The following is a 27,424-nucleotide window of genomic DNA, read 5'->3' on the forward strand; positions in this document are numbered from 1 at the left end:
ACACTAGTTAAACTCATAAAGACTTTGTCCACAGTACACAGTGATGTTGATTGATTGTAAAGAAAATATTAGAGTAAAATGATGAGTTAAAAAACCAACAAAATCTAAGAATCTTCAGTAAGCTGTCTGCTAATGCTATTTTGTCAAACTGTTTACCTACGAAAACTTCAGGCTACTAGCTTATTTAAATACATGCAGATCACTTTGAAAGAGTTGTTTCAAATTTTTCTAGGACCACATGAAATATGCAACTCATTTTTCCCAGATTTTTAGCCCATGCAGATAGACAAACAGATGTCACCATCAGACTATAATAATGAGGATATATTCTGTGTGTTGCAATAGAGATATACTACAAAATCCCTCAAAAATACGCAATATTATTAATAAAAGCTGAGGATGCAACCTCATCCTTCCAGGCTTTCCCAGATCACTTTTTAATCTGAAAGCTGTGCTTCATTGGATATTATTGCTCAGAACATTCACTACCATTAAAGAAGAGACATTTCTATGTTTTTCTATGCTGAATAGAGAGGCTGCAAAACTAAAAATTGATGTGATGAAACTTAGCCTATGGAAAAATATTTCTGGACAACAGCAACTGCAGCAAGGTAAGAACACCTACAGTCTCCTGCGGCCTCCTCGCTTAGCTGATGGCTGAACTTCAAAGCCTACTTTTGGACTATTTAAAATGCTAATATGATTAATAACTGGGAATTACTTTTTTACACCAAACTACACAGGGAAATTAAATTAACCCTCCCCCCCATACTTATGCACTGTAAAGGTTGCAGTTTCAAATGACAGATCTGTTCATGGATATTTCATGAGCAGAAAAAAAGGCTAAATTTGTCAGATAAATTATTCATTGTGAATTATTTGCTCAGCTATAAACTTTGCATGTGTACTGTATTTACAAATTTAGCAGGGATCCTGGTGGTACCTTGGGAAGAAGTGCGAGGTAAAAGCCTTATATTCTGCTGCAGTGTTCCATTTGTCTCACCGCATGTGTTCTGCGGGTGAAATCCAGCCCTCCCACACACTGCTGGTTACTGAGGCTTTCCATGCCGTTATGAAATCCAACCCCTGCTCTCAGCCCACCAGTGGGCCAGACTAGCAGCCAGCTACGGTTAACACCTCCCCTAGGGTGGGTGTTAAAGAGATAGTATCTGCGTGATGAAGGGAGTACTGTCACCTTGCTGGCAGTTCCTTGGGTTAAACTTGCTGTTGGAGCTGGTTTGAGATCCTCAAATCCGGATGGTTCTGGGCAGCAGAGGGTAGGTGGGCACAGCAGGATGGGGAGGTAGGCAAAGGCCTTCTGGCTCAGCTCTGCCCACCTCACAGCCTCTCTTGAGGTGAGAACCTTGCCTGGGAGTACATCATGCCTCACCATTACCTTACAGCATTTTACAGAAAAGACGGTGTGTTAATTCTCTTGGTTCTGATGAAGCAAAATTAGACACTTCATGTTAAGATGGCAGAGGAAGCCTGAAACTCCTGCTGACTAGCCTTGCATCTCCTCCCACGAGGGACTCCAGGGAGGGGAAAATTTCTCTGAATAAATATTACCAATGTGAGCATTAAATGATGAAACAAACAAACCCTGTTTCTGTTGCATACCAGGTTAAATCTCTTAAATAATCTTCTGAGAAAACAAGTTAAACAATATCAGTAGCTCTTTACAGGTGAAAAGTGAAATATGCTAGAATACACAGTTGTAAACTATTGGCAACAGAATTTTTTATGATGATCAGACAGTGATTTTAGGGACAGCTAAGTGGTTTTTATTTTAGCACTGATAGAGAGCCAGAGCAGGGAGATGATTTGCCAGTATATTGACTGAACACTTTTATCCTTTCTGCTGCTTAACTTCTAGCAGAAGTAACTTGAACAGGACTACAGTTTAATACACTAAGGCTTACACAGAAGGTATTATTTTCTCTTTGACAGGGTCCAGTGCTATTTTTACACTGTTTGATAGAGAACCGCTGTTAGGCCTCAGGGAAGGAATAGTGATTCTTTAAGTAGGGCTTGCCTAACAGCAGCATCCTCCCTCCTGCTACTTTATCCACCTCTGTTATAAGAACTGCTTGACTCTCCTTTTGCTTTAAAAAACACACATCGTTAACTATCTCTTTGGTAATCCGCATAACAAACCCAAGCTTGTTTGTCCTGGATGCCTAACTCTGACACCAGCTGCTCTGTTTGTTAGTCCCTTCCTCCCCACTCCAGCGCCCAGCCTCCCTGCCTCCTCAATCACATGTGTTGTTTCTCATTTAAATGAACAGTTGGATTCTTTTATTTCTTACAAGTGCTGGATTCGCCTTATCGCCCTCATTCCTTTGGGGGTTGCCAATTGGTTTTATCCACGGATGTATCATTTCTCATGCTTCCCTTTTTTCTTACAAAGAGAAAGAACCACTTCGTCAACAAGCCTCTCTGGAGTGGAAGATTAAAAACCTAGACATCACCTACCTTGCAGCGCTACTCCCAACTGGGTTGTGTAAAACTCAATTAAACTTGTCCCCATTGAATACTGCATTACAGTACATTAAACAGAAAATTCTTCAAGCGTGATGACAAAGCTTGAAACCTTGCCTCAAAGCTGTTCCTTGTAGCTTTCTTTAACATTTCAGTCTTTATGGTGCAAGTCTCCCGTTGACACAACTTTAGTCCAGCTATGAAAAATCACAGAGCCCCACAGGGATTAAAAGAGAAAGAGGAGGAAAAAAAAAAAAGAAAAAAAAAGAAAACCCTGTCAAAGCTGGTCTTGGCACTTTCGTTAGTGTATCTATTGAAACTATATCGCCAGCAGAGAGACCTGAGAAGCATTAGAGAGAACTATGACAATTTAGAATAATACTATGTTCACTTTCTTCGGTTGCCTTTATGCATTTGCCTTTCTCCAAGAAAAACAGGGACTTGCAATCTCTCTCAATTAAAAATTTAGTAACAAGGTACCTTAAGTTTGGACAAAAATATGAATTAGGAGAGTGTACAAGCCTGCAAAAAGGTGCCGAGTCAAGATTTAAAACCTCTTCCCAAATATAAATGCCATTGCTTTCTCCAGAAGTACGAATTAAGATCAAATTACAGAGCTATACTTCATTTTCATGTAAAAGAAATATCAAAACTTGCCGGTAATAGTTCAAGTATTAGTTTCTTCTCTCTGTGAAACAACAAAGATGAGTCTACATCAAAGTTGTGTCCACCTGGTTTTAAACTATGTCTCCAACTAAAATCCCCCAAAGGAAAAAAAAAAAAAAAAAAGACTGCCAAATACAGAAAAAATCCTACTTTTCTTACACAAACCTAATGCCTAATGAGATACAGCCATGGTACATGTCAGCACCTCCAACTCCAAGTATAGAGAACAGTTATCAAAAGCTTGGCTGACTGAGTAGTTACATTTCAACAATCCATCAATATACTTCCAAATAATCCTTTATTCTCTTTAACTCTTTATAGCGATGGATGTGAAGAGACATGCTGAGCATCTAAATCTTTCCTAAATAAGAAGGCCTACAATGTTTGCTTCTTACCTCATGCCTTAAAAGGATGCATACTGTTACTGCACATGCTAAAAAGCATTTAAAAACATTTCCACTCAAGAAAACTCTATCTGCATTTCAGCCACGAATGCCATAAATTATACATTCACTATGTGGGCTTCTCAAACATGAGTAATATTATAAAACACCTTCTTGTGTACTATTAGTTCCCTTTGTATTAAATATTCTGAGAAGAGAATATAAAAATTTTCTGTGCAATATACATTCCATTGGTCAGTAGATTTTATTTATCAGTCTGGCTATGTGTTGTCAAGTGCTAGACTGTCAGATGCTGATCACTGTAGAAACACTGAAAAAGAGAGAATGATGCATTCATTTTCAGAAGGGAACAAAAGCAAAAGCAATTAAGTGAGCCACATATTAACAAAATGTTGGCACTTAATTACTTCCGGCTTTTCCTTTTCATCTTCTGAACTCTACGTAAAATCCTGTGCTGCTTCTCTCTGGTGTTTTATTTTGCCAAAGAGCCCACTGATACAGATTTAAGATCTGCAATGAAAAGATGACAGGGAATTTGTAAGTCCCTGCTGATGACTTATCCTGTCCTGTGGCAATTTTATCTCATCTATCAAGGGCAGAGTTAAGCACCTTTGGATATTTTTAATTATTATATGTCGCACATGCAAGAAAGGACTACTCAGAGATTTGGTTCAGCCTGTGTTTGGACATTTCCTCTTAGCACCTGATTTTCTCTACAGCAGGAAAATGAGGAGAGACAAAAAAAGAGAATGATTACTCATTGGTTATGTACCAGTAGATAACAATGAAAATAAGTGACTATGATGCAAAAACAGAAAATGCTACAAGCAAATGCCATATACAGAAAATATTAGAAGTATCTCAAATCTGCACAGCTGTTCCCTGCCTTTATTATATATGTATATATAAAATTAATCTAATTCATTGCAACTGAAGTTGTATTTTTCATAGAAACAACAGTTTTGTTGTGTCAAAATAAAGCAAAATAATACAACCCTACAAGAATACTGTGTTTGAAAATGTAAGTTGTTTCTAACAATATTAAAGAAATGCCAGATTATTTCCCAAGTAAAACAGAATTCTTATTCCTCAGAGCAGAGTTTTTTCTTTGGTGTTCTCCATTTACAGTATTCTGCAAAATTCTCTAGCTTAACAAATATTAACACACATTCATCAGAGATGCCATATGAAAATGAATAAGTGCAACAAGAACAGGAACAACGAACTCTTTTGTTGTGTTCAGCTGGACACATGCCTCTACCAGCTTATTTTGGGGGGACAGGGAGGTGCAGCTAAAGCTAACTAATTCATTGCAGCATGAATCACAGCCAACTTTGTTACTATGTAGAAGTGACACAGTTTGATAAATCAGCTGTTTGATTCATGGCGTATAGCTAAAATCTGATAGGAACATTTCCAAAACAGAGAATTATGTTCAGAGTTACTGTTACAAACATAGTCTGTTGGTTTTTAGTAATAGTGGTTGGGATTTGCCAACTGGAAAAGTGAATTGACCCAAATTCCCTCCAGAAAAAAAAAAAAAAAAAAGAAACTACATAAAAATAAAGGATGCTGCTGGATATTAATGGCACTCTGTCAAGCTAGTGTGCTCAAATAAAACCTCAGCTAATCAGCTGCTATTATTTCTTCTTTAACATCTCGGAGACAAGACAATGGCTATGATACAGCCACAAAGAACTGACACATAGAAACAGCAGTCCAAAACGTTAGATTTTTCTTCTGTATGTTCAGCTTAAGGACCTACTCTTCAGTTTTTCATGTACGAGCTTAAACGTAGCTAAAGAAAATGCTCTTGTAAAGGAAAGAACGTATCAATGTCTGTTTTTAGATGCACCTCGGATTTGGAAACTCAAATCTCTCTGAACTATTGAGCTTTTAAGCATGGATCTATTCACTACTTTAGACTTTGCAATAATTAGCAACACAAGAAAAATCCAAGTGCTAATGCTTTGCTTTGCTGAACATGTACACATGTTCTTAAAAAGAAGAAGGTCATGTATCAGCTCATCACTTTTTTGGAATCTTTTAGCTGAATATATTATAGATTTTTTTAGGTGTAAGAGATCTGAAATTATTTTTTCTCCTTAGGATCATTTAGGAGTAATTTTCTAAAGGAGAAGAATAGTCAAGTTTTTAGTACACTGGACCTGCACTTAAATATACAAAAAAGAGTCAAGTTGCTTAATTTCTGAAATTAATCAATTTGTCATATTGTCATAAATTATTTAATTAAGTTAAAACCAAAGAAACAGAATACAGAATAGTGTTTCTGTTACACACATTTCTGTAGGACAAAATGAAGGGAAAGTAAATAAGGAATTATAGGAAGTCTATCAGAAAGACAGCAGTGCCACACATAAAGGAAGCACATGGTCACATTGTGGCAAGCCAGACTGTTGTCATGTTTCATGTGTAAATGTCCAGTGGATGTAACTGAGAAATAGCTTGTGTGTACAAAAACATTACTATCATCCTGAGTCACTGCAGAGCTGGGGACATACAGGGATTTACATAGAAAGCACATGGAAATGAACTGTATTTAGTTGACACCAGTAGATCTTCTGAGTTAGTGCAATGAGTCAAAAGTGGGTTACAAGAAAACAATAAAAACTGTTCATTCTGTAAACTACTATTAAACCTTCAACTTTCCCCCTAATTTATCTAGTTAAAACCAAATAAAATACATAATACTCTGCATCACAAAACAGCTTTCTTACTAAATTGCTGCTGGACCACTGGTCCACGAAAGACTGTATGGATGGGGTTCTGACATATAGCCAACTCTTATTTAGCCCTAATTAATTTCTACTTTATGAGGGAATGGAAGATAAAAGTCTTGAAGTCATACTTCAGGCTACACTTTCCACCAAAGTAAGCCACTGAAAAATATCATTGTTTGTGATTTTATACTTCATTTGCTCCAACGATAAATATAATTTAATTGAACCTTAATCAGAAAACTGGCTTAGCCTTAGCAATCTGTCAGTCTTATTTTAAATTTTCATTTAATTGTAACTTGAAAATGCATTTAAACCTCATAATTTAAATCCATTAAAATGCACGTGCAGCCACCATAAAAGCAAGCTTCTTCGTATTTAAAATAACAGTTTATTAATAGAGGATGCACAGTGATCACTGAAGGCCACTGTCTCATTTTCCTGCTGTAAAACAATTTCTTTTCATCTCAAACTTGAAGTTCAATTGTCCATACAGTAACAACAAGCTTTCTGGCTGGCCAAAGACACAACTGTTTTCCAATTGTCTCAGACATTTCTGAAAATTTGTTTCAGCTAGCAGACAAAAACCAATACCTCAGTCCAACAGTAAGGCATACCAGTCATTTCCTGTTAACACTGTGATCTTTGTTTTTCTCAAGAATGTCTTTCATCTGTTCAGATTTTGCATAATTTGTTTACTGTCCTTACTGTTCAACAGTAGAATTCTATCATGTTATTTTTATATATTCAATTGAAAAAGTAAATTTCCAATTTGTGTGTTACTGTATCATCACTGTTACATAAAAGATCATTCTGTTCACCAAAACACAGAGAACAGTATGTAGTGCTGCACTGTTGTACCTAAGTACTTTTATTTTTTGAATTAGTTAGAGCTGTTACAGAAGCATCTAATTGTCTGAATACGTCTTGTCTAGTGTTTCTAATACAATCCAAGTTTTCAATATCCTTTTTACACTGGTTTGCACTCCCTAAAATGTAAATTCGTCCCTGTCATCTTCCGCATTCATCAGTGTATTGCAAAACCAGTGATCTCCTGTAATTTATAATGCTAACACTAGCACTTCACTGAGTGCTAGCACATACTCTCTATCTTCTACAGTTTCCCAAATACATAATATTTTCTCTCAAAGATAATTAACCTGTGAAGGTGTAATTGTTCAGAACTAGTTGCCTATGCAAGCTGCATGGATTTCAGAACTTTCTGTGACTTGAACAAAACACTTTGAGACCAGAGTTACTTTATATAAATATATGCATATATGTACTGTGATACAATCACAGGAATTTTTACAGGCCATTTCTACTCTAGCAGCAAGCCTTGGTTCTGCAGGCCACCAGCCACTTAAGTAATGTGTGTCACAATTCATTCACAGAACATCTCTACTAAATCTGCTTCAACATCACAACTTGCTTCAGATATCACCATTCTGGCACACTGTAGCATTTCTGTTTCTCAGCATCACATTGCCCTCCATCCTGAAGGAGTGAAACTGAAACAAGGAGAAAAAAAAAATCAAATCTATACTGGCTTTTCTATTTTTTCCCTCATCTTTCTTGTAACAGAAATTATATTTTGATAAAGCTGCTATGTTCTCTCCAGGTCAGTGGTAACAGTGTTCAATTCTTAAACATTAAACATAAACTGGTTGCAACTTTTTCACACTTTCTTCAGTTCTCTTCAGGGAAGACTAAGATGGTGGGAAGGTTGAGACATGCCCCAAGAGGAGAAGGGCAGATGCAAAGCTGTAGAAACATCCTGCCTTTTTTTTTTTTTTTTTTTTTTTTTTTACAGTGGGCACTGCAACAGGGCTCCCAATGTTCTGCATCATGTTGAAGCTCTTTCCCTAACCTCCATCTTCCCTCCTCTGTTTTACTACACATACTTCATAACCTGACCCCAATAGGAAGGTGAAATTGCCATTGCATTAGGAATAAAAGACGTCAGATGCACTGAAGGCCCCAGGTCCATGGCGACCTGTGGTGGAGCCCTGCTCCTGGCCTCTGCCTGCTGTAGGGAGCAGGGAGGGAAGGAGAGAAATATTAACACTGATCTTTGGGTGAGTGAGCACACAGACCGATCTTCTGGATCAATGGAGAGGTCAGGATTCATGCACAGAAGATATCTGGCTACAAATCTTGGGTAATTTCTGGAAGACAATGGAGGAAGACATACCTAGGAATGTGACTGAGGATTACATGCTGATCGCAATTTCTATTTAACCTGCACACTAGAAGAGCTTCTTTAATCGCTTTCAGTTCTGAAACCATTATTTCCAAGAATAAAACACATCTCAGTGTCTTTGGTATTGCAACGGAAGCTATCTATTTCCTCAAACATACACATTGTTTCTATATTTCTCTGATGTCAAGAAGTATCTTTAGATTCCTAAATTAACAATGAGAAAAAAAATGAGCACAGGTTGCTTGTAGAAGTAAAACAAATGCTAAGTGCTTTCAACAAATAAAGTAGGTAAGATCCAATACATGGTTAGGGTGTTGGAGATGTGAGAAATGCCAACAATGTCGTTGCTTTTAGTGAGCACAGCAATCACCCGCCAGTCTCCAGAGTCACAAGAATATGAGCTTAGGGACGTATCAATAAATCATGGTCTTGCAGGTCAATTAAGGGGCTGAGAGACACTTGATTTCCTTCTCTCATGCCCTAATAACAGTCCTCCTTGTAAGCATCTAGAGACAAAGTACATCCAACATGATTTTAGGATTGTGTTCTGGGCAGTTTGGCTCTACAGCCAGCATGGGCATTGGGGCAGCACTGCACAGTTCTCCCTGGAGCCATGCCTGGAATGTTATAACAGAGTGTTCCCTTAATTGCTACCATCAGGCTTAACACATTCAGAGGTAAAAGTATAGAAACATCAGCTCAAACTGTAAGTTACATACAGAGCCCCCTATCATTAGGAAGAATATATTTCCAGATGTTTTGAGCTTTTGTTTTCACATGGCACATCTGCCACCATTACTATGTCTTATACCACAAATGCACAATGGGAAGATTTTGACAAGAACTGCTACAGAACAGGCTGCGGATAAATCCAGTCTTGTTTCCTTCCATAGAGACATTTTTATGCGCAGCACCAATGGAGCTGCTTGAAAACAGTGACCAAGGTTTGATTTTAGGCTTTGAGGTCATGGTTTCACCTTGACAACAGCTCTTTCATTTCAAGCAGTAACATTTGCCAGGATCCCTAAGGTGTTTTCATTTTTGTCAAGAAGTGAAAAAAAGGCAGTATGAAAAAATGATAAATCTTAATTCTCAAGCTGCAGGACTATCTCTGTGTCTCCAGCACAAAACTTCAAATCCAATCCAGGACCTGGATGTGTATTAGAAGTCTGCAGATTTAAACCTTGTCCACCATGATCAAACTGGATTTATGGAGCATCATAACTCTCCAGACACCATCCAGCAGCTTATTAATTTAATAGACTCCTGTCCATTCCATGATGTTCCTGCCCTGACAGTCTCTCAAGATAAGGCAAAAGCCTTTTGACAGGACAGAGTGCATATATATTTTCTTCTGTTTTCTCGTGGATGGGGTTGTCGACAATTTGAAATGTGTGGCTCAGCAAATTTGGGGGCTGTTTTTCCTTCCCTTTTGCTTTTCAGGGAAGATGGCAGAGGTAACATTACCATGAGCCACAGGGGTCATGAGGCTTTAGTTCAATGCAATCCTCAGTATTTATTTACAATAGTGGATTGAAAAAAATATTTAATTTAAAAGGAAATAAAACACATTTAGCATCTCTGCCATATCCTGAAAATAACACTTTTCTCAAAATGATTTGTAAGTGACTAATTCTACTGCAGTTGACTTAGAAAAATGAGGCAAATACATACCCTGAAAAAAATAATCTCTGCATGATGCTTGTATCTGTTTTTGCCAGTGGGTCTGAATACTTGAAGCAGTATTTCTTTTCACAAGGTTCCAGTGTGAAGTACAGACTAGGTTTTTTTATCCCTAACATGTTCTCGTGAGTGTTAGACTTTCTTTACAGCTTTTTATAGCTTCAGTCCAAAATATGTCATTCTCTACAAATCTTGTCAGTGTTCTACCTATTTCCTTGCCTCCTCAATTGAAAAGGAATTCAAATTTCAAATTATGAAACAAGCTACATAATAAGTGACAAGAACATAAGAAAGAATAAAACACAAAAACAAATGCATATATAGTGCATAAATGAGAACAAGTTAAAAATATCACTTGTCTGTCATGTGAATGAAATGCACTAATAATGAACAAAGAAGTTTTCATTTAAGAACAGAAATACAGCCATACCTCTGCATTTCCTGTGGTCTTCCCTTTACTATCTGCATGCTTAGAATTTAGAGGTCATGTAATAATTCATAATATACTATGACATAAATACAAATTCAGAGAAGATGCACAAAATAACTGTATTTGTATAGATTATTAAAAACCATATGCAAGACCTTAACTTCAAAACTCCCTAGCACAAGTAATATACCATTTTTTATCAGCTCTTCCATGGACTTTTCATATTAGGATATTAGGATGGAGTGACGGCATCAGCAGACAGGGGAAGGGTGACAGATGTCATCTTCCTGGATTTCTGCAAAGCCTTTGACATGGTCCCTCGCCACATCCTTCTCTTTAAATTGGAGAGGTATGGATTTGAAGGATGGACTGTTTGATGGATGAGGAATTGGCTCGCTGGACGCAGCCAAAGGGTTGTGATTAATGGTTCTGAATCAGGGTGGAGGTCGGTCACAAGCGGTGTCCCTCAGGGGTTGGTCCTGGGACCGGTGCTCTTCAACATCTTCATCAACGACACAGAACATGGCATTGAGTGCATCCTCAGCAAGTTTGTGTATGATACCAAGCTGAGTGGTGCAGTCAATACATTGGAAGGAAGGGAAGCCAAACAGAGGGACCTGAACAGGCTGGAGAAGTGGGCCCATGAAAACCTAATGAGGTTCAGTAAGGCCAAGTGCAAGGTGCTGCACTAGGGCTGCGGCAATCTATGCTCTGATTCTGTGATTCTATTATATGCCTTGTGTGCATTTCAAGAAGTATTCTGATTTCCCATGTACTCTGTTGATACAATGAAAGAACAAAAAAAATCTGTAGCACTACCAAAGACTTCAGAAGGTTCTTCAGCTAATGGAGGCACCCATGGGGACTAGCAGTCTTCCAATAGACAGTTCTGTCTTCTGATAATTTGCATGGAACAGACTAATGAAATTCACAGAATTTTGTTTTTTGTAACATGGAAAAAAAGCCCCCTGCAATTTAAAATATATACCTCAAGTATCCTTTGGCCTACTAAACAATCTGTTCCCTGACCCAAAACAAAATAAACTGATGTTTTAATGTTGCAGTGTTTAAACATCTTATAATGTCTGACCTCTGTCTCATTAGGGTCCCTTGATGTTATATGTCTGCAGAGCAATGTACCATTACATTGCCTGAAGCCGACCAAAAAAGAGCATTTGCTAGCTCATTCACTGGGAGAAAATTCTATCAAGGACCTCACAGAGCAATTAAGAAAAGTAATTCTGTCTCACTAAAGAAAATTTTTAAAATCCTTTTGTTATAACAACTGACTTTTCTTATACGTTAAAAAAGTAGACTTGAGTACTTTAAATGAGGAATATTAATTAAAAATGACCTCTGATTCTTACTAGAAATCTCATGTAACATTCCTGCAGCATTTGTATCTTCAATGCCATTAGCCAAATAACTCATCCCACACTTGTGCAGTACTAGAGCAGTTTTATGTAGGTAATTACTGCCTGACTTTGTCAGTGTTGGGGCAGAGCATGGGAGAGCAGTGCTGGCAGAGCTGGGTGCCCAGCGCTGCAGAGCCCAGCTCCTGCTCTTCCTTCTCACTTGCTGCCTCGCCTCTCATTTCCTTTTATAAAGTAGCTGCATGACACAGTTTCAGCGTGGGCAGCTGTCATTTTAACTAATCTCATCCTGTAAATCCACCCTAGCAGGCCTATTCTCTATTGTGATTGGAGAATGGACGTTTTTGGGCAGCTTTCAAAAGCAACATCTGTTAAGAGTAAGCACCCAGTCTTGAGCTCATGGTGAAGTGCTCCGTACAGTATTTCCCCCCTATTTATATGAGAAAATGAAATCTTGCTTCTTGTCCTTAGGCAACATCGTCCATTGCCAGAACTTTGTTACGGTCTCTCCATGGGCCCTGGCTGATTTCACTTGCAGAGGGATGGAGGCTTTTTACAGCATTGCTATCATGTGGTAATACCATCGGGGCAATTAAAAGCTCCAGCCCCTGGAATTATTCACTCCCATCTCACTTGGGAGCCACACTGGAGTGAGGACATTTTTTCTCCTCCTGAATCCTCGCAGTAATAACAAAGGCATAAACTACTCAGCGAAGCCAGGCAGTGAAGGAAATAACATCAATAAATCACTCATGTAGATACAAAAGCAAGCAGTGCCTACCGCAACACAGAAGGATAGGAAGCTCTGAGGCAGGTGAGCGGCTCGTCCCATCTCCAACCCCACTCCGCCCCGTCCCGCTGCCAGATCCCAGCCATACGCCTTCGTCAGGCACCAGCTGCCAGCTCCAGCTACCAGCTCCCACCCATGCCAGGAGCTGCCTTGGCAGTGTGCGACACGACCAGCCGATCCCAGCCACAGACTCAAAGATGTTGGTTTTCCTGCACAGAGTTATCCTGTGGTGCTCTGCAATCAATTACTGTTATACCACCATCATTAATAATTTTCTTAATGAAAATGATTCTGTTGATCTCCGTTGTATTTTAATTATCAGAGTTAAGCATAATTACACTGCAGCTCTGAGCTGGCATGTAGACTCCTTTAGGGCGCAATTTTGTTTTAACACACTGATAATGTAATTTTACATTGTGTCAGTTGTTTAGTTATTATCCAGTCGTACAATTCCGCTGTATTCCTGATAACAGATAATAACCTTAGCACCTCCTATATCCTGAAGTCATTTAAAAAGCAATATTGGAATTTCACAACTAGCTAACTTAATCGCCTTATGATTTTATAATTCCCACAGCTAAATATTTGTACAGACACCCTGTTTTAACAATGCCACTAAACATACGGTATCCGTACATTTCACATAAATGGCTCAAATAATATCTAAAAAAAAGTCTGTTGTAGGAGTGCGGTTATCAGTCTGTGCAACTGTAGTTTTTACACGTTGTGTATTCTTTTCCATCTTTTAAAATCTCTTCCGGTCCCAAGGAAAGATCTGCAGTTAATACCCCATCCCTCCTAGGCTGTCGAGGGACTCTTACCTCTAGTTCTAGAGATTTACCAAACCTGGTACACAATGGTGCATGAATGCTTCTCAAGTAAAGTGCAGTGAATTCATGCATTAACACCTTCTACAAGATCTTACTTGAATTACTGATATTTTGCAGCTTTTTGAAGAAATTCCTAATTCTACACAAAGTATAATTCCACTCTTAAAAATCTCTCTTAAATTTCAGTTACTATGTCTAGGACATCTCTTAAATTCTATAAATTGAATTGTAACTATTTTTGCAACACGACAAAAGTTTGACATAAATATTACAACAAAAAGAGCATATCTTTTAATTATAGCTGCAAAAGTTTCCTTTAAAAAGAACAGAATGCAATAATGACACATGCCACGAGCAACCAGTTTGCATGAGAACTTGTAAAAAGGGGCATTAATTAGCTGTTTTTCGTTTTCCTGATTTGTTCTAGTGCTGGTTAAATGTAGATACAAAAACAACAGACAGAAATTAGTGATCCTGGACTAAACAGAATTAATTTCAGACACCAAATAATTATTTCATAGCTATTCACTCTGAAAGTGCTTTGCTGCATGGTTTTATATAACCAATTTCTTAATTTAAAATTTAACTTGAAGATGAATTCTGATTTCACTGTAACAACAGAGCAACATAATCCTGGACCAGGCTCTGAGCATCCTGATCTAGCAGTGGACATCTACTGCAGGGGTGTTGGACTAGATGATCTTTAAAGGTCCCTTCCCTTCCAGCTCTGAGGATTCTATGATTCTAATATATGTACTTCATACACACACACACATGCACACGTGTTTGCTTACCTAGTGAAAGTATTATGGAGAGTTTTGAAGGCAAATAGGGAGCTATGTGCCTTGCTGAGATTCATTTTCAATAGGAACTACATGGCATAGGAGCTATACTATACTTCTTCTGGGATTTAAAATGTCCCTGTGATCATTCTGTATGCAGTGTGTGGCTGACTAAGGTGTCTTTAGCCTCTAGTGAACTGGAAGTCAGCCTGACAGTCCTGTGCTCTTCTAAAAAGTCTGGGAAAAGTGATGTTCCCAAAGATTTCACCGTATTATTACAGCTGAAAGGAAATATGGTATGCACTTCCAAGTCAACTCATTGACCAGTAACATGTTCTGATAGCAAAATCTAAAACTTATTTTCGTCTCAGAAATGTGCCAATTTATTCCACTCATCTTATCTTGGATATAGTGAGAAAAAGAGCTCCCAGGTGACCAAATCCACTACATGTACAATTCCACACATTTGTTCAGCTAATTGCTTTCCAAAATAACAATGTGTTGCTAAACAAGCAAACAAAATTATACACACGCAACTACAAAATAACATCGAATTACAACTTCATGCCAGCTGACACCATTTCATTAGAAGTAACGGCACTGTGGGAGACAGAATGCGAACACAAATCAAGGCAATGTGATCTGGAATGATGAGATACAAATTGAAGGAAGAAACATTATTATATTTATTTATTTTACCATCTTCTATTTGACATTGTTTTGTGATCCAAGCCAATTAATCTTTGTAGTACAAAAATCCAAGCAGGCCTCAAGGCAAGGGTAGGTGCTTAATGAACAACAGTACAGCCAGTGCCAAGTGCAAAGAGATAAATAGAACTCATTGAAGGTACAACTTATTTCCTACATAGTTTAATCAAATTCCAGGTTTTTAACATGCATTTATAACCTAGGGTGCACATCTTGATCTCCAGTTTTCAAAAACAGCTGCATTGTATGGTAGAGATATCAGAATTTATCTTGAGCACTGTATGACTATTACTCTACGTTCTTAATGAAGTACTAAAATAACAAGTATCATCAGTGAAGCAAGATCCAGCACATTAGAATGAAAAGTAATGTTTTGGTCTGCTTAAATTGTGCTGAACCGCATAAAGTAAGTTCTTATTATTAAAAAAGAAATCAATAGATTCAATCATACCGCACTGAAACTGTCTAATGAATTGGTTAGTGTTTGTAAGGTACTTTGAAGATGAAAAGTCTTACTGGTATATATGTGGTAAGTACTATTATAATTACAGAAAGAATATAATACTTGATAAGACAGCATCCTATGGGAATTCACAGAAGTTGTATTTTAGACTGAATTTCTCATTACATTAAGAAGTTGTTGCAAAAAAGTTTGCCTGTGAAAAATATTCATACAGTTCAGTATGCAGGAGAAAACCTTTCCCTACACAGGGAAAACTGTCCCTACATTTCAGCACATTGCAACTTTTTTCACTTGGGCTGCAATCAGAAAGCTGTGAAGGAAGGGCAGCTCAACCCTTTTTAGCTGTGAGCCCAGTTCTTTAGTACTGCAGGTGTTTCAGGTTGCAGAATGAATATGTTGGCATTCTGTAATTATAATAGAAGGAATTTATAAGACCCTGGTGTGCAACTCATTTTTAACATGCAAATTCCCTGTTTTCAGCTTTTCAACTTTCAAAGGCTTGTGGCAGTTTAAAAGCAATCCTCTTATAAGTGTATAAATTGCAATGATTATAGGAACAAGTTGTAATTGTTTCTAGTAAGTTTTTAGGAGTCTTTGATGTTATGATTAGTGTTTTGTATGTTAATATATTGATATGGGTGCTTATTTGCCTGGATGCTTATGTGCTGAAATGGTCACTAGGTTGCCTCAGCAAACAAATCTTTGATCTCAGTAGGTCTGTTTGGTTGGAAATAAAACCTAAAAGAAATTAAACAAGAACAGTACATGTTCTGAAGCATTCACAAAGTGCTGAGACTGGTGATTGAAATACAAGGAAGGAAAGTCATAGTTTTGCAACATGACCTTCAACAGGAATTCCACAAACAGCTACTCTAAATAGATTATTCTGTGTATTCAAGCACTATTTTTAATAGGCTGCAATGATACCATGACCAAATTTTACAAAGCTTTCACCGTGAGTGACCAAACAGCCTGGTGTATAGTCCACTGCATGACAAACGCAAGAACTCAAGGCTCTCTGGACAAAGACAAAAGTGTCTTGAATCAAAGTAGCTATTAGATGTGATAAGTTAGACAAAGCATGTCTGGGGGGCCTCATAAGATCTCATACTGACTTGAGCAAATCCGAATACTCACATAAAACAGATATAATATGCGTTCCCATTAGCTAATGCATTACAGTGAAGCATCATCATGCAGAGACTGGAATGTCAGAAGTTACAGCCCTGTAATCCAGTCCCAGTTATCTTCTATTTCCATGCTGACATGGAAGTCTTATCACGGTCCAATCAAGTTCAAATTCTTCTTATAAAAGAAGATTTCAGTTAGGAGTCTCTAACTCCTGTAATGTAACGTGGAGAAATGCTTTCTGGTATGTCCTATAAAATGTTAGAAAGAATTCACCTATTACAGCTGTATAGACTTCACTGAGGTTTGCCAAGAGGCACCATCTCTCAGAAACAGTATTTCATGTTGGCTGACATTCTTCCATGCTTATAAAGCATATAGAACACTACAGACACTGTAAGGGGTTTTATATCATTAAAAGGAAGAAAAAGCATAATAAGAATGTGGTAGCAAAAACAGATGGAAAACTATTCTAGTTTGAAGGAAGTCAAACTATCCATTGTCCTGTTATGCATTAGGTATATCTTTTGTCAATACCCAGCACAAGAAAGTAGAGAAAAAAATCAGCTTGTGTTTACCTTTGCTGTACACAATGCAGTTGTTTTTGTTGTCTTCTACTCCTTGCCAAGTCACATCCAGCAACCACTTGGGGCCAGCAGTCAGTACCATAGGGACGGAAGCCTTTGTCTTCTGTAGGAAGGATGATAACAAACAGATGCCATTTGCTTGCCTTGATTAAGAACTTGAATAATATTATTAATAATCATTTTATTTGCCGACAACAAAATCTCCAAACCCATAAGCCAATGTCTTATTCCCCTGCTTCAGGATTTTTTTAAGAAGACACAAGCAGTACGCTTTGGTTTTTTCATTGATTGAATAGTGGAACTATTATCAAGGATTTTTCCAAATGATATTGGATCAGATCGCAGCGATCAAGCAGATCTCTGGTGGCCGTGAATTATAAAGGGAATGTAGATGACTTTCACAGCAAAGAGCTACTGTTTAGAAGTGAACTTCAGACACATTGTATTCCATTATCAGCAGGATCTCACTATTTCCTGAAACAGACAGGAAAGAATTTAAAGAATCGGTATCCATTTCAAAGATCTGTCCAGGGTAACATTTGTATTATCATAGGAAATTGTTCTGAATGGATAATGAAACTTTTCCCCCTTCGCAAAGTGTTGATGTGTGATTTTACTATGTCTGAAATAATAACGTTAATGATTCAGTACACTTTGTCTCCATAAAAACAATAAAAGAAGTTGAATTAATGATTTGAAAAGCACAGAAGTGAAGTATGACATTTCTGTCATAGCCTGAAAGGCTAACAGACAATGAGATGAGCATTTAACAAAATAATCTCCTGCATTTTTTGAGATTTTATATTTAGAGAATCTGGCATTTGAGGAGATAAGTTGAAGACTTCAAACTTATTTATACGTAAGTCCTTTAAAATGGCAAAAAGAGGAAAAAAGTTGAAATACTTCAGGAATTCACAATTCTTACCAAATTTAAAACTACAAAATAGGGTATATACAGTCATCACATAACTTTCAATTTTACTTTGATTTTTTTATTTTTCCCTGGGATACAATCCCGTCTAAGATATTCCGTTTAAGATATTTTGATTGTTTCATATTCCATCAATAATGCTTCAGCTGGCTCCAGATAGGTTTTACAGGTAATATTCTGTATGATTAAATGAGATCAAAAATCTCAGTATGCAAAAAGTCATATATTCATCAGGGCATTCCTGATGCAGTGGCCATATTTATTATCTAGGACTGGCTTAGAAATGCAGCAAATTATAGTAAGAGTTATCATATAATACTCTACATTCCATCAAAATTAGACTATTTAAAACATATTGGTTATATTAGGATTGAATTCATAATTTTACACAAGATTAACTTCATAAACTTATAAAATAATGTGCTTGGTATAATTTATGATATATCAATATTTTTAAAAAGATAATGAAATAAATCAGATACTGAATGCCATAGTTCTACTTATTTTCAGGATTACTCTGATGTTTATTTTCTAATACTGTTTTATGAAATATTTCTTGCTTAATTTGCATTTTAAATTTTGCATTTTTCATTCAAATTTTTCATACTTCTTCCGTATACACTGTTATTCATCATCCAGAAGTTTTGGAAGAAACAGATAGAAAGTGAAGAATGAATTGAGTGGAAAGGAATGTAAAAGCTAGCAACAGCACACCTAGCTAGTTTAAAAGTACTGAAAACAGAGACGTGCAATGTCTCAATTCCTAATATGGCCTTTCATACACAGAACTGCACACAGTGTGTTTGCATATGTGAAATATTATAAGTTACCCCTGCTACATGTGTTGGAAATCTGAATTTAAACCTGTGTTCTGCTGCATAACAACATATTAAAAAAAAAAAAAAAAAAGACAATAACTTCCTATATAAATTATCAAGAAGTCTGATATTATCAACAGGAAATCAGTGCAAATTATTTACATCTGGATTGCACAAAAAATAGTGATACGAGTGAGGCATGAACTGATAAAGAAATGCAAGATATGAAATGAAAGGCAATCAAAATTTTATCTTGGCATCCTACTATAGGGAAGTCTGGATTTCAGTATCATTTACACCATAGCAGCATAAGGCTGCTACAGAAATGGAAGAGTGGTTATTCCTCACAGAGCTAAGAATCATGCCTATATTTAATATAAGCATTAGCACAACTGCTAGCAACCTTGACTGCACAGCAATAAGGAAGAGGAGGGCTGGGGCATGTTCCTACCACATGCTGAATTTCTTCACCTGCCATTTCAGTGAAACCTTTAACTTGTCCTTTGTGCCTATATATGCTCTCAGTTTCTGGTAATCCCAAGTGCAATCAGGTAATACTGCAATATTATCCAGGTAGAAGACCTTTCCAAGTATACCATCAATGATTCATGCATTCAAACAAGTCTATTTTTCAAGCTGGAGGCCAAGTTAAAAAAAAAAAAAAAAGAAAAGAAAGGAAAAGAAAAAAGAAAAAAAAGAAAAAAGAAAGAAAATGAAAATTAAAAAAAAAAATTAGCCTTCAAGAGCAGAAGAAATCATCTATTTGATTTTTCTAAGATCCAATTCCTTTTTCCGGTTTTCTTCTTCCCAGACATCTGCCATTTAATTGTTTCTCTCCCATCTGTAAGGGTATTAATATTTGCATTAAGGTGGTATCAAAAAGCCTCAAATAACATCAGGATCTTCTTGTGCTGGGCAATAGTTGATTATCTGCATAGACAGGACGAATAATAGGTCCTGGGAAAGGACTGTACTTAACCACATACTGCTGAGGAAGAAATAAGATACAGAGATACTGCTTGACTTTCTCATGGAGATTAATTTCTCCTTTAGTAAGTGGGTAGGCTTAGTCCCAGGCTAGTGCCCTGCTTTCTTCCAGGCAATGAGACGAGCCCAGGCTGGTGCCTCACCCACTCCGATGTGCAGCAGCAGGAGCAGAGTGAGCACCAGCAGTTAGCATGTGAGTCCACTTGGCTGAACACTGTTTATAGAGGTTTTTTTTACCTTAAAGAACTACAAGATCACTAAACTAGCTTCCAGGTCAGCTTTCTGGTAAAGCTTGTCACCATTTCAGCTGTGAGCAGTAACTGGGCACCATAGGCAGGCCACAGGAGGTACAGGGCATTTCACCTTGCAGCTCTATCAGTCCACCAGAGCCAATGGACACCTCAAACACATTTCCCACCCTCCCGTAGCTGAGCTCTTGCACTGTGCAGGTATGTAAATAAACTCCTAATATGAAAGCAAAACTTCACAAGGCTCTGGCTGCTTGTAAAGCTTGGCAGCTGTACTAAGGACTACTGCCAATGGCTTCTCTTTGAAGTCACTCAGTGGCGTATTGTGTGAGCTGTAAGATGAGTCAAGACCACCGTTGAGGTTCTTGGGGTATGGCATCCTGTGCAGTTCACACATTCACAGAAGGTGTTCACAACTGACAGAGGTTAGCTCTTGTTGTGGCTTATTACATAGTAAGAATTGAAGCAAGCTTGCTGATTCAGGAAAGGCCATTTCCCTAAAATGGTTAAAATGAAAAGACCCCAGTCCAAGATAACAAGAAGCTATGGTTAAATCAGTCATGCCTTTATCACCTCAAGATTAGACTACTGCAATGCGCTATACCTGAGGCTACATTTTAAATCCATTTGAAAGCTGAAGCTGGTGCAGAATGCGGCAACCCGCTTGTAAAGCAGGATATCGTGCTTTGAGTGCATTACACCAGTGCCTTTTAATCTGCACTAAGTGTCTGTGGATTTAAGGCACTGCCTGCAACCTGTGAACCCCAAGACCTGTCTATTTGAGATACCTGACTGAGACCTGCCACGTCCTCTGTCCCAGATGTATAACTGAGATCCACCAAGGCATGTAAAAAGGAGCTTTCTTGGATCAACACAGAAGAAACTGTTGGCAGAACAAAATTGCTTCACCAGAAAACTGTAAGTCCGGTCAGAAAACGAGGAGAACAATCAGGGCACAAGGAGCAGAAATGACAAAGCAACAGGAAGAAAGGTGGGGAAGAGGTTATTTGTTAGGGGGAAACCTGCACAGATGGAGTGCATGTGGGAGATATCCAGGCATCAGATGTGAAGAGCACGTGTGGGCAGTTGGCTGGTGAACCATCTTGCATTCATATGCTGGGTCCACACCAATGCTAGCATCTGTGGATCATACATCGTGGTCCCATTGCTATGACTCAACCAGCCATGATCAGGTTCCTCACCTGAGAAAACTGCTTTAAAAATAACAGCTCCTTCAGCTTAATACTGTTTCCTCCTTGAACCTTGCTTTAGTTACAGTTATAGGACAGGATGGAACAGTTTTAAACTAAAAGAGGGGAGATTTAGATTAGATGTTAGGAGGAAATTTTTAATTGAGGGTAATTGAGGCACTGGCACAGGCTGCCCAGAGAAGCTGTGGATGCCCCATCCCTGGAGATTTTCAAGGACGAGTTGGATGGGGCCCTGGACAACCTGGTCTAGTGGTTGGCATGGGGTTTGGCATGGGGTTTGGCATTCCAACTCTTCCAACTCAAGCCATTCTATAGTTCTATGATTCTATGATTCTTCATCATCACAGAATCATAGAATCTCCAAGGTTGGAAAAGACCCACAGGATCATAGAACTGTAGAATCTCCAAGGTTGGAAAAGACCCACAAGATCACACAGTCCAATCATCACCCATCACCAATAGATCTCACTAAACCATGCCCCTCAGTACATCTAAACATTCCTCGAACACTTCCGGGGTCAGTGACTCCACCACCTCCCTGGGCATCCCATTCCAGTTGTCTGACCACTCTTTCAGTGAAGTAGTATTTCCTAATGTCCAGCCTGAATCTCCCCTGGCGCAGCTTGAAGCCATTCCCTCTAGTCCTATCACCAGTTACGCAAGAGAAGAGGCCGACCCCCAGCTCACTACAACCTCCCTTCAGGTAGTTACAGAGAGCAATAACATCTCCCCTGAGAGGTCTCCATCCAGTTTTAGGTCATAATCCCACAAGAATTAAGTTAATATTCTCAGGGTATACAGTAAAAATCATCCTGCAATTCATAGAATGTATACATTTTGCAGGAACACTTAGTTGGGTGTTCTCAACAAACCTGTTAATAATTGTTCTAAAGCTTACTAAATAATACTGCTTGTTGCCTAAATATAATTAATAGGGATTTCGTAACACAGGTGTCCATAAGATGGGGCCATACAAGAGGAACCTAAAATTTTAGAAACAAGGGTACATTAAAAATCTGCAGTGTTGTTCACTGCTCTGCACTACAAAAATGTGTACTCTGCACTAGAATGATTTTTACCTGAAAACATCATTTCTGCTAATGTCTTTGTATGCGCCATAACCAGACAACTTTGAGGAGGACAAAAAGGACTGAAATTGTGATCTCTTGGGGAACAATTAGAATTTGCTAATGAGGATAAAAGAGGTCAAGCAGACATCCACTTTTCACTAACCTCTGAAGCAACTGGACAAACAAGGGAGGCAACTCTCAATAAATGTTTATATTCTGTCAAGAGGTTAATGGAGATAAAAATAGCCATCTCAGAGGGTTGAAAATAGTTTGCACTCTTGCTAAAAGGAATCAGTGCTGACAAGCTAATGTTAGATGGGCTCTTCCTTGCATAGGTTTCTAACATATGATGTGTGTGGCCTGGCAGAAACTTGACGAAACTCCCACACCGAAGGGAAATATGGTATGAGCAAGTTGCTTGATATCATTGAAATTCTGATGTCAAGCGCCTGATCATTGCTAAGCTGTTTCCTAAGAAGCTGTACCAGAGCAATAAATACGTACTAAGCTAGTGCTCGGTAAGTCCCTGTGACACAGCTACACTTTTCCAGGCATGGCTTTCCAAAAAGCATTCCATGTTATTTAAGGAGACGAATTGTTTATTGAAAAGTCACTACATTTCTATCTTCACCTTTTTTCCTCGTAAAATGTAAAATCAAAACTATCTCCTTGAAGTATTCTCACCAAAACAGAGGCTAGCTGCTGGCTACTTAAGATTTTCAAGGGCTTTACTTCTGATTGTCTTCTGATTCCCACAGATTTTCTTTGAAAATCTTCCAGAGTCCGCATTCCCATAAATGATACAAGATTGCCAAAATGCCTTCATGCCCTTGTAGAAAATCCTAATGTCCCACAATGCAGTGTTACTTTCGACAGCAAATTAAAAACTGATTGTAATGGGAGAAGAGCTGCAAATATACCTCAGGTGCCTTCAGATACTTATCTTGCATAGGAAAACACCAGTTAATATACTCACAGAGGTTTCAACATTGAAATTCAATTTAAATTCAGTTTAATCGTCACAGGGTTGACGTATCTTCTGACACCATGAATATGCAAAATGTCCTCTCTCAAGAGGTTAAGTTCACCTTTGGTGGTCACCATACTCAAAACTTTATTAGCTCATCAAATCAGCTCAGTTGCGAAGGTCTCCCAAGAGGTCATTTGGGACTGAATAATAGTAGAGATTTGCATAGGTCTCCATCTATTCCTATTTAATTAATATTTGTTCCAAGACATTTCTGAGAAATAAGAAGGGTGGTAACTTCACTATATCACCTCAAACTTACATTGGCTATCTTAGTTTATTTGTTAATCAAAACTTATTTACAATAATCAAAGCCTAATACAAACTCAGTGGACAGACAAACATAGATCCCATTTTTGTTAATTTGTGTGCTGGACCATCTCTCAGAAGATGCAGCTTCCCAGAAAAAATCTTACCTTTTCCAAGAAGGATTCTTGGAAGAATTTTTATTTCAAGGGTTGCCAGTCCACGCTGGCTGCACTCCACAGTGCCATGGCTTTCTGTGCTAGATACAAAGAGGCAACTCCTCTCCACAAGATTTAAGATGTGGGGAGGATTTTGGTTTCATGGTTCCACACCAATGCCAAACCTCACCAATTAAAACAAGGACATTGCAGTTTCCACCTGCTCTAGAACTATGCAACGACACCAGAATTTCAGTTTTTGCAGCACCCTCCTGCCCTGCTATGTCTGTCAGTAAGATCCTGAAACTAAAACTAAACGCAAGGTAAATTTTGCAATCCTTAGTCCTTGTGGTTAATTTTTTCTTTTTTAAAATCTCATGAAAATGTAATAAATGCAGTTAATTTCATCTGAATCTGCCGACAGACCTGGGAGAACTGTTTCAATTACTACTTCACAACTTTAAGGGATCCACTGTTTCAGAGGAGTGTTCAAGCATTAGCCTGTGGTTAGGGCTAGATGAAAAGAGGACTTGAGCCTTTTCATCTGCGCACATGTACCTGGCATTCTGCCATGCTAACTGGAAAGTCAGAACAAACATGAACAAACTGTTGCCTGTTGTGGGCCATGAAACTAGTGATGAAGAAGGGAAGGGTCAGTGGGACTCCTCAGTATATTGGACAATGCAGGGGGAACAAAGTCCTCATGCCTTCTTCCATCCAGGATTCTGGAATTCTGGACTATGTAGCAATGGTGGTTAACACAGCAGTGCTGTACCCAAGTACCAGCAAATTGTAAAACGATTTGCAACACTTTTGGTCTATATATGACATTTTACATTTGATATATATCTCAATATTTCATTTGTCTGAAGTAGCAGTGCCTTCATCATTTTTTTTTTTTTTGTGGTGATAATAGAGGATAAATAATTGGTAATATTTGAAAAGTCTGCTGCCAAATCAAAGCCTTCAAATGGTTCAGTCTCAAAAAAAAAGAAGAAAAAAAATAGTAAAAAATAAAGTAGGAAAAAAGAAATGTACACACAGATGGAATCCCAAAAGACAGCTGGGATTCCCTGCAACTGAGAAACCCTGCTGTTTACCCCAAGAGATCATCACTTGTCAAGTGACAAAGCTGAACATACATTTCACCATACAACCACAAACCTTAAGCAGACCAGTGAAAATATTAAAACAACAAAAAAATACACCCTAGGTCTATTAATATTTTCCAACACTTGTCATGGCTTCAACATGCTTCCAAATTCTTTATTAATATCAAATATGCCTGGTGACAAATGCCCTTAATACAAGCCAAAAACACAATAGATGCTGAGATCATTTCACACTACCCAGCTAGAATGCATCCTTTTACACCTAAAAAAAAATAAATATCTAATCTCACAGTAACTTTGGTATAAAATAATAGCTGCTATAAAAAACAATTTTAGCTTGTTCTACATAATCTGAAAATGAGGATTAAGTACATACTGGCACTTTATAAAGTTCTAAGGTGCACAACTCAGAATTACAAACTTTTGCAGGGCTGGAAATGTAACATAATTTCAAATCATGCTTGCATTCAGAAGCACAGATTGATCTCTTGGACTGAGTGTGGAGGATGCTTTTTCACTCAGTCCCAGCAGTGGTCCTCAATCATGCTGTGTGAACAGAGCTTCAGTGGAGCCTTCTGAGAGTACTTTAATCCTTCAGTACCTTTTTCCAGTGTTTAGAGAAGTGGAATCATCCAGGATCAGGACATTCATGACCTATTCATACAACACTAACCCTTTTACTTAGCATGTACTGTCAAATGCTGAGGGATATTCCACTTCCCTAATCTCAGAAATGTAATGGTACTAATGGAAGGATAATGGAGATTCACATAAGAAGTTTATCATGATGCAGCTATAATTAGTCACTCTAGCTTGTAAGTTGTGCAACTAAATATTTGCCAAATTGTCTTAAAATCTAGATTTATTGTAAAAAAAAACAATAGATATATAGAGATAATTATTTTACTGTATGTCTTTTTATATCTGGGATACTTTTGAAATCTATCTTCAAACTCTCCCCCAGAACAATTCTTATTTCACATTCTGGAGCACAAAGCATGGATACTTGGACGCAGCTGAAGGTTTGTTCAGTTCTTCCTGGCTGCCTGTCACGTGGCTCTGGAGGATGTGACAGCCAACAGGAACAGGAAAGCAAAAGCAAGAAACTGGACCTCTGAAAACTTAATAAACTTTCCCTTCCCTCACTGCCCCATGTTTGTGTGCTTTACAGCCCGGTCCTTCCCTTCTATAAAGTCAATTCACCCTGGCCCCTAGCTTGACAGCCACTCCTCTCCCTCCCTGTCCTCCTACTTTTCTCTCTCCATTTTGTATGTATCCATTTAGCTACATCTAGCTAACTCTTCTTTTTCTCGAAGACCATAGGAAGGACAGGAGTGCATTTTGCCATCACTCCCATGACCAGATCATATTCTTAGTTGGTGCTGAGATGAATATGAATATAATTAACAAGGATCTTCTCAAATGTAGTGAAATGCTAAGCAAATTGTCTGTGTTCTGGTGCTTTGGTACCCTTGGGTAGCTTGCCCATATGATTGTGCCTTAGTGTTCAGGTACTGCCATGGGTGTTGAACTTTTCCGTTTAACTTTGAAGTCAAATACTTTTGCTGATACTGTTTCACAGGTGACAAGCACCTGTACAGATGAAATCACACTACATATATCGCATGACAAGATATAATGCAGTTCACCACACTTACTTTCACCCTGAATTATCAGTGCATTTCTCCTACTGGGTAAACTTCCATATTGTAAATTATCGTCTACAATGAGAATTAACTCTTTTCCTAGTAATGAGATCATTTTGATATTTGCTAATAAACGTTTTCCAAATGTGCTTGCTTATGCATACCTTCTTAACTTCTACTGAACATCTTTAGTATTAAACCAATGAGTATTCTCCTTAGTAAGGTTCAGCTGCACTTCTGCAAACATCTCGCTTACGTTGGATGGATTTAGATTAAATGCTGGAATAAACAGTGAATCCCTGTTAATTATTTGACCCCTGCTCCCTTTCCACCTGTGGAACTAGGCGAGTTAATATGACAACATGCATTTTAGATGATCAGAGAGACAATTACCAAGATTTCTGTAGAAGACATGAAGACATTTATACTGCACACGGGTTAATTCTGCCTGTTCCTATCATCCATTTTACACTGAAACAGTCAACAATGATGCCTATACCTACAGTATATTTGCTGTATGACTCTGAACAATTTCTGCTCTGTAGTAATTTTGGATGTTTTATCTTTTGTAATTTTATTTTCCTTTTTCCCTGGAATAGATTATTTAAATCGTCATTTCCAGAAGTTCAAATTTCATTTAGTATATATAGTATTAATTTATTTTTATCTGAAGAATCCATTAAAATACAAAAACAAAAAAGGAC

The 27,424-nt window shown here is 38.0% G+C and overlaps 1 protein-coding gene across 2 annotated transcripts in view; it reads right to left on the minus strand.

Moving 5' to 3' along the window:
• The window catches only part of ZFPM2 (zinc finger protein, FOG family member 2), a gene marked incomplete at both ends in the record, with an annotated part of 303,128 nt that overhangs the window by 88,695 nt on the left and 187,009 nt on the right, over positions 1 to 27,424 (minus strand). For both annotated transcript variants that reach the window (XM_079533412.1, XM_079533411.1), the window contains one exon: positions 17,258 to 17,369. In XM_079533412.1, the coding sequence (XP_079389538.1) occupies positions 17,258 to 17,369 (112 nt within the window). The remainder of the gene's footprint in view (positions 1 to 17,257; positions 17,370 to 27,424) is intronic.

Source organism: Tetrao urogallus, assembly GCF_951394365.1.
Source record: "Tetrao urogallus genome assembly, chromosome: 3".
NCBI classification, from domain to species: Eukaryota; Metazoa; Chordata; class Aves; order Galliformes; family Phasianidae; genus Tetrao; species Tetrao urogallus.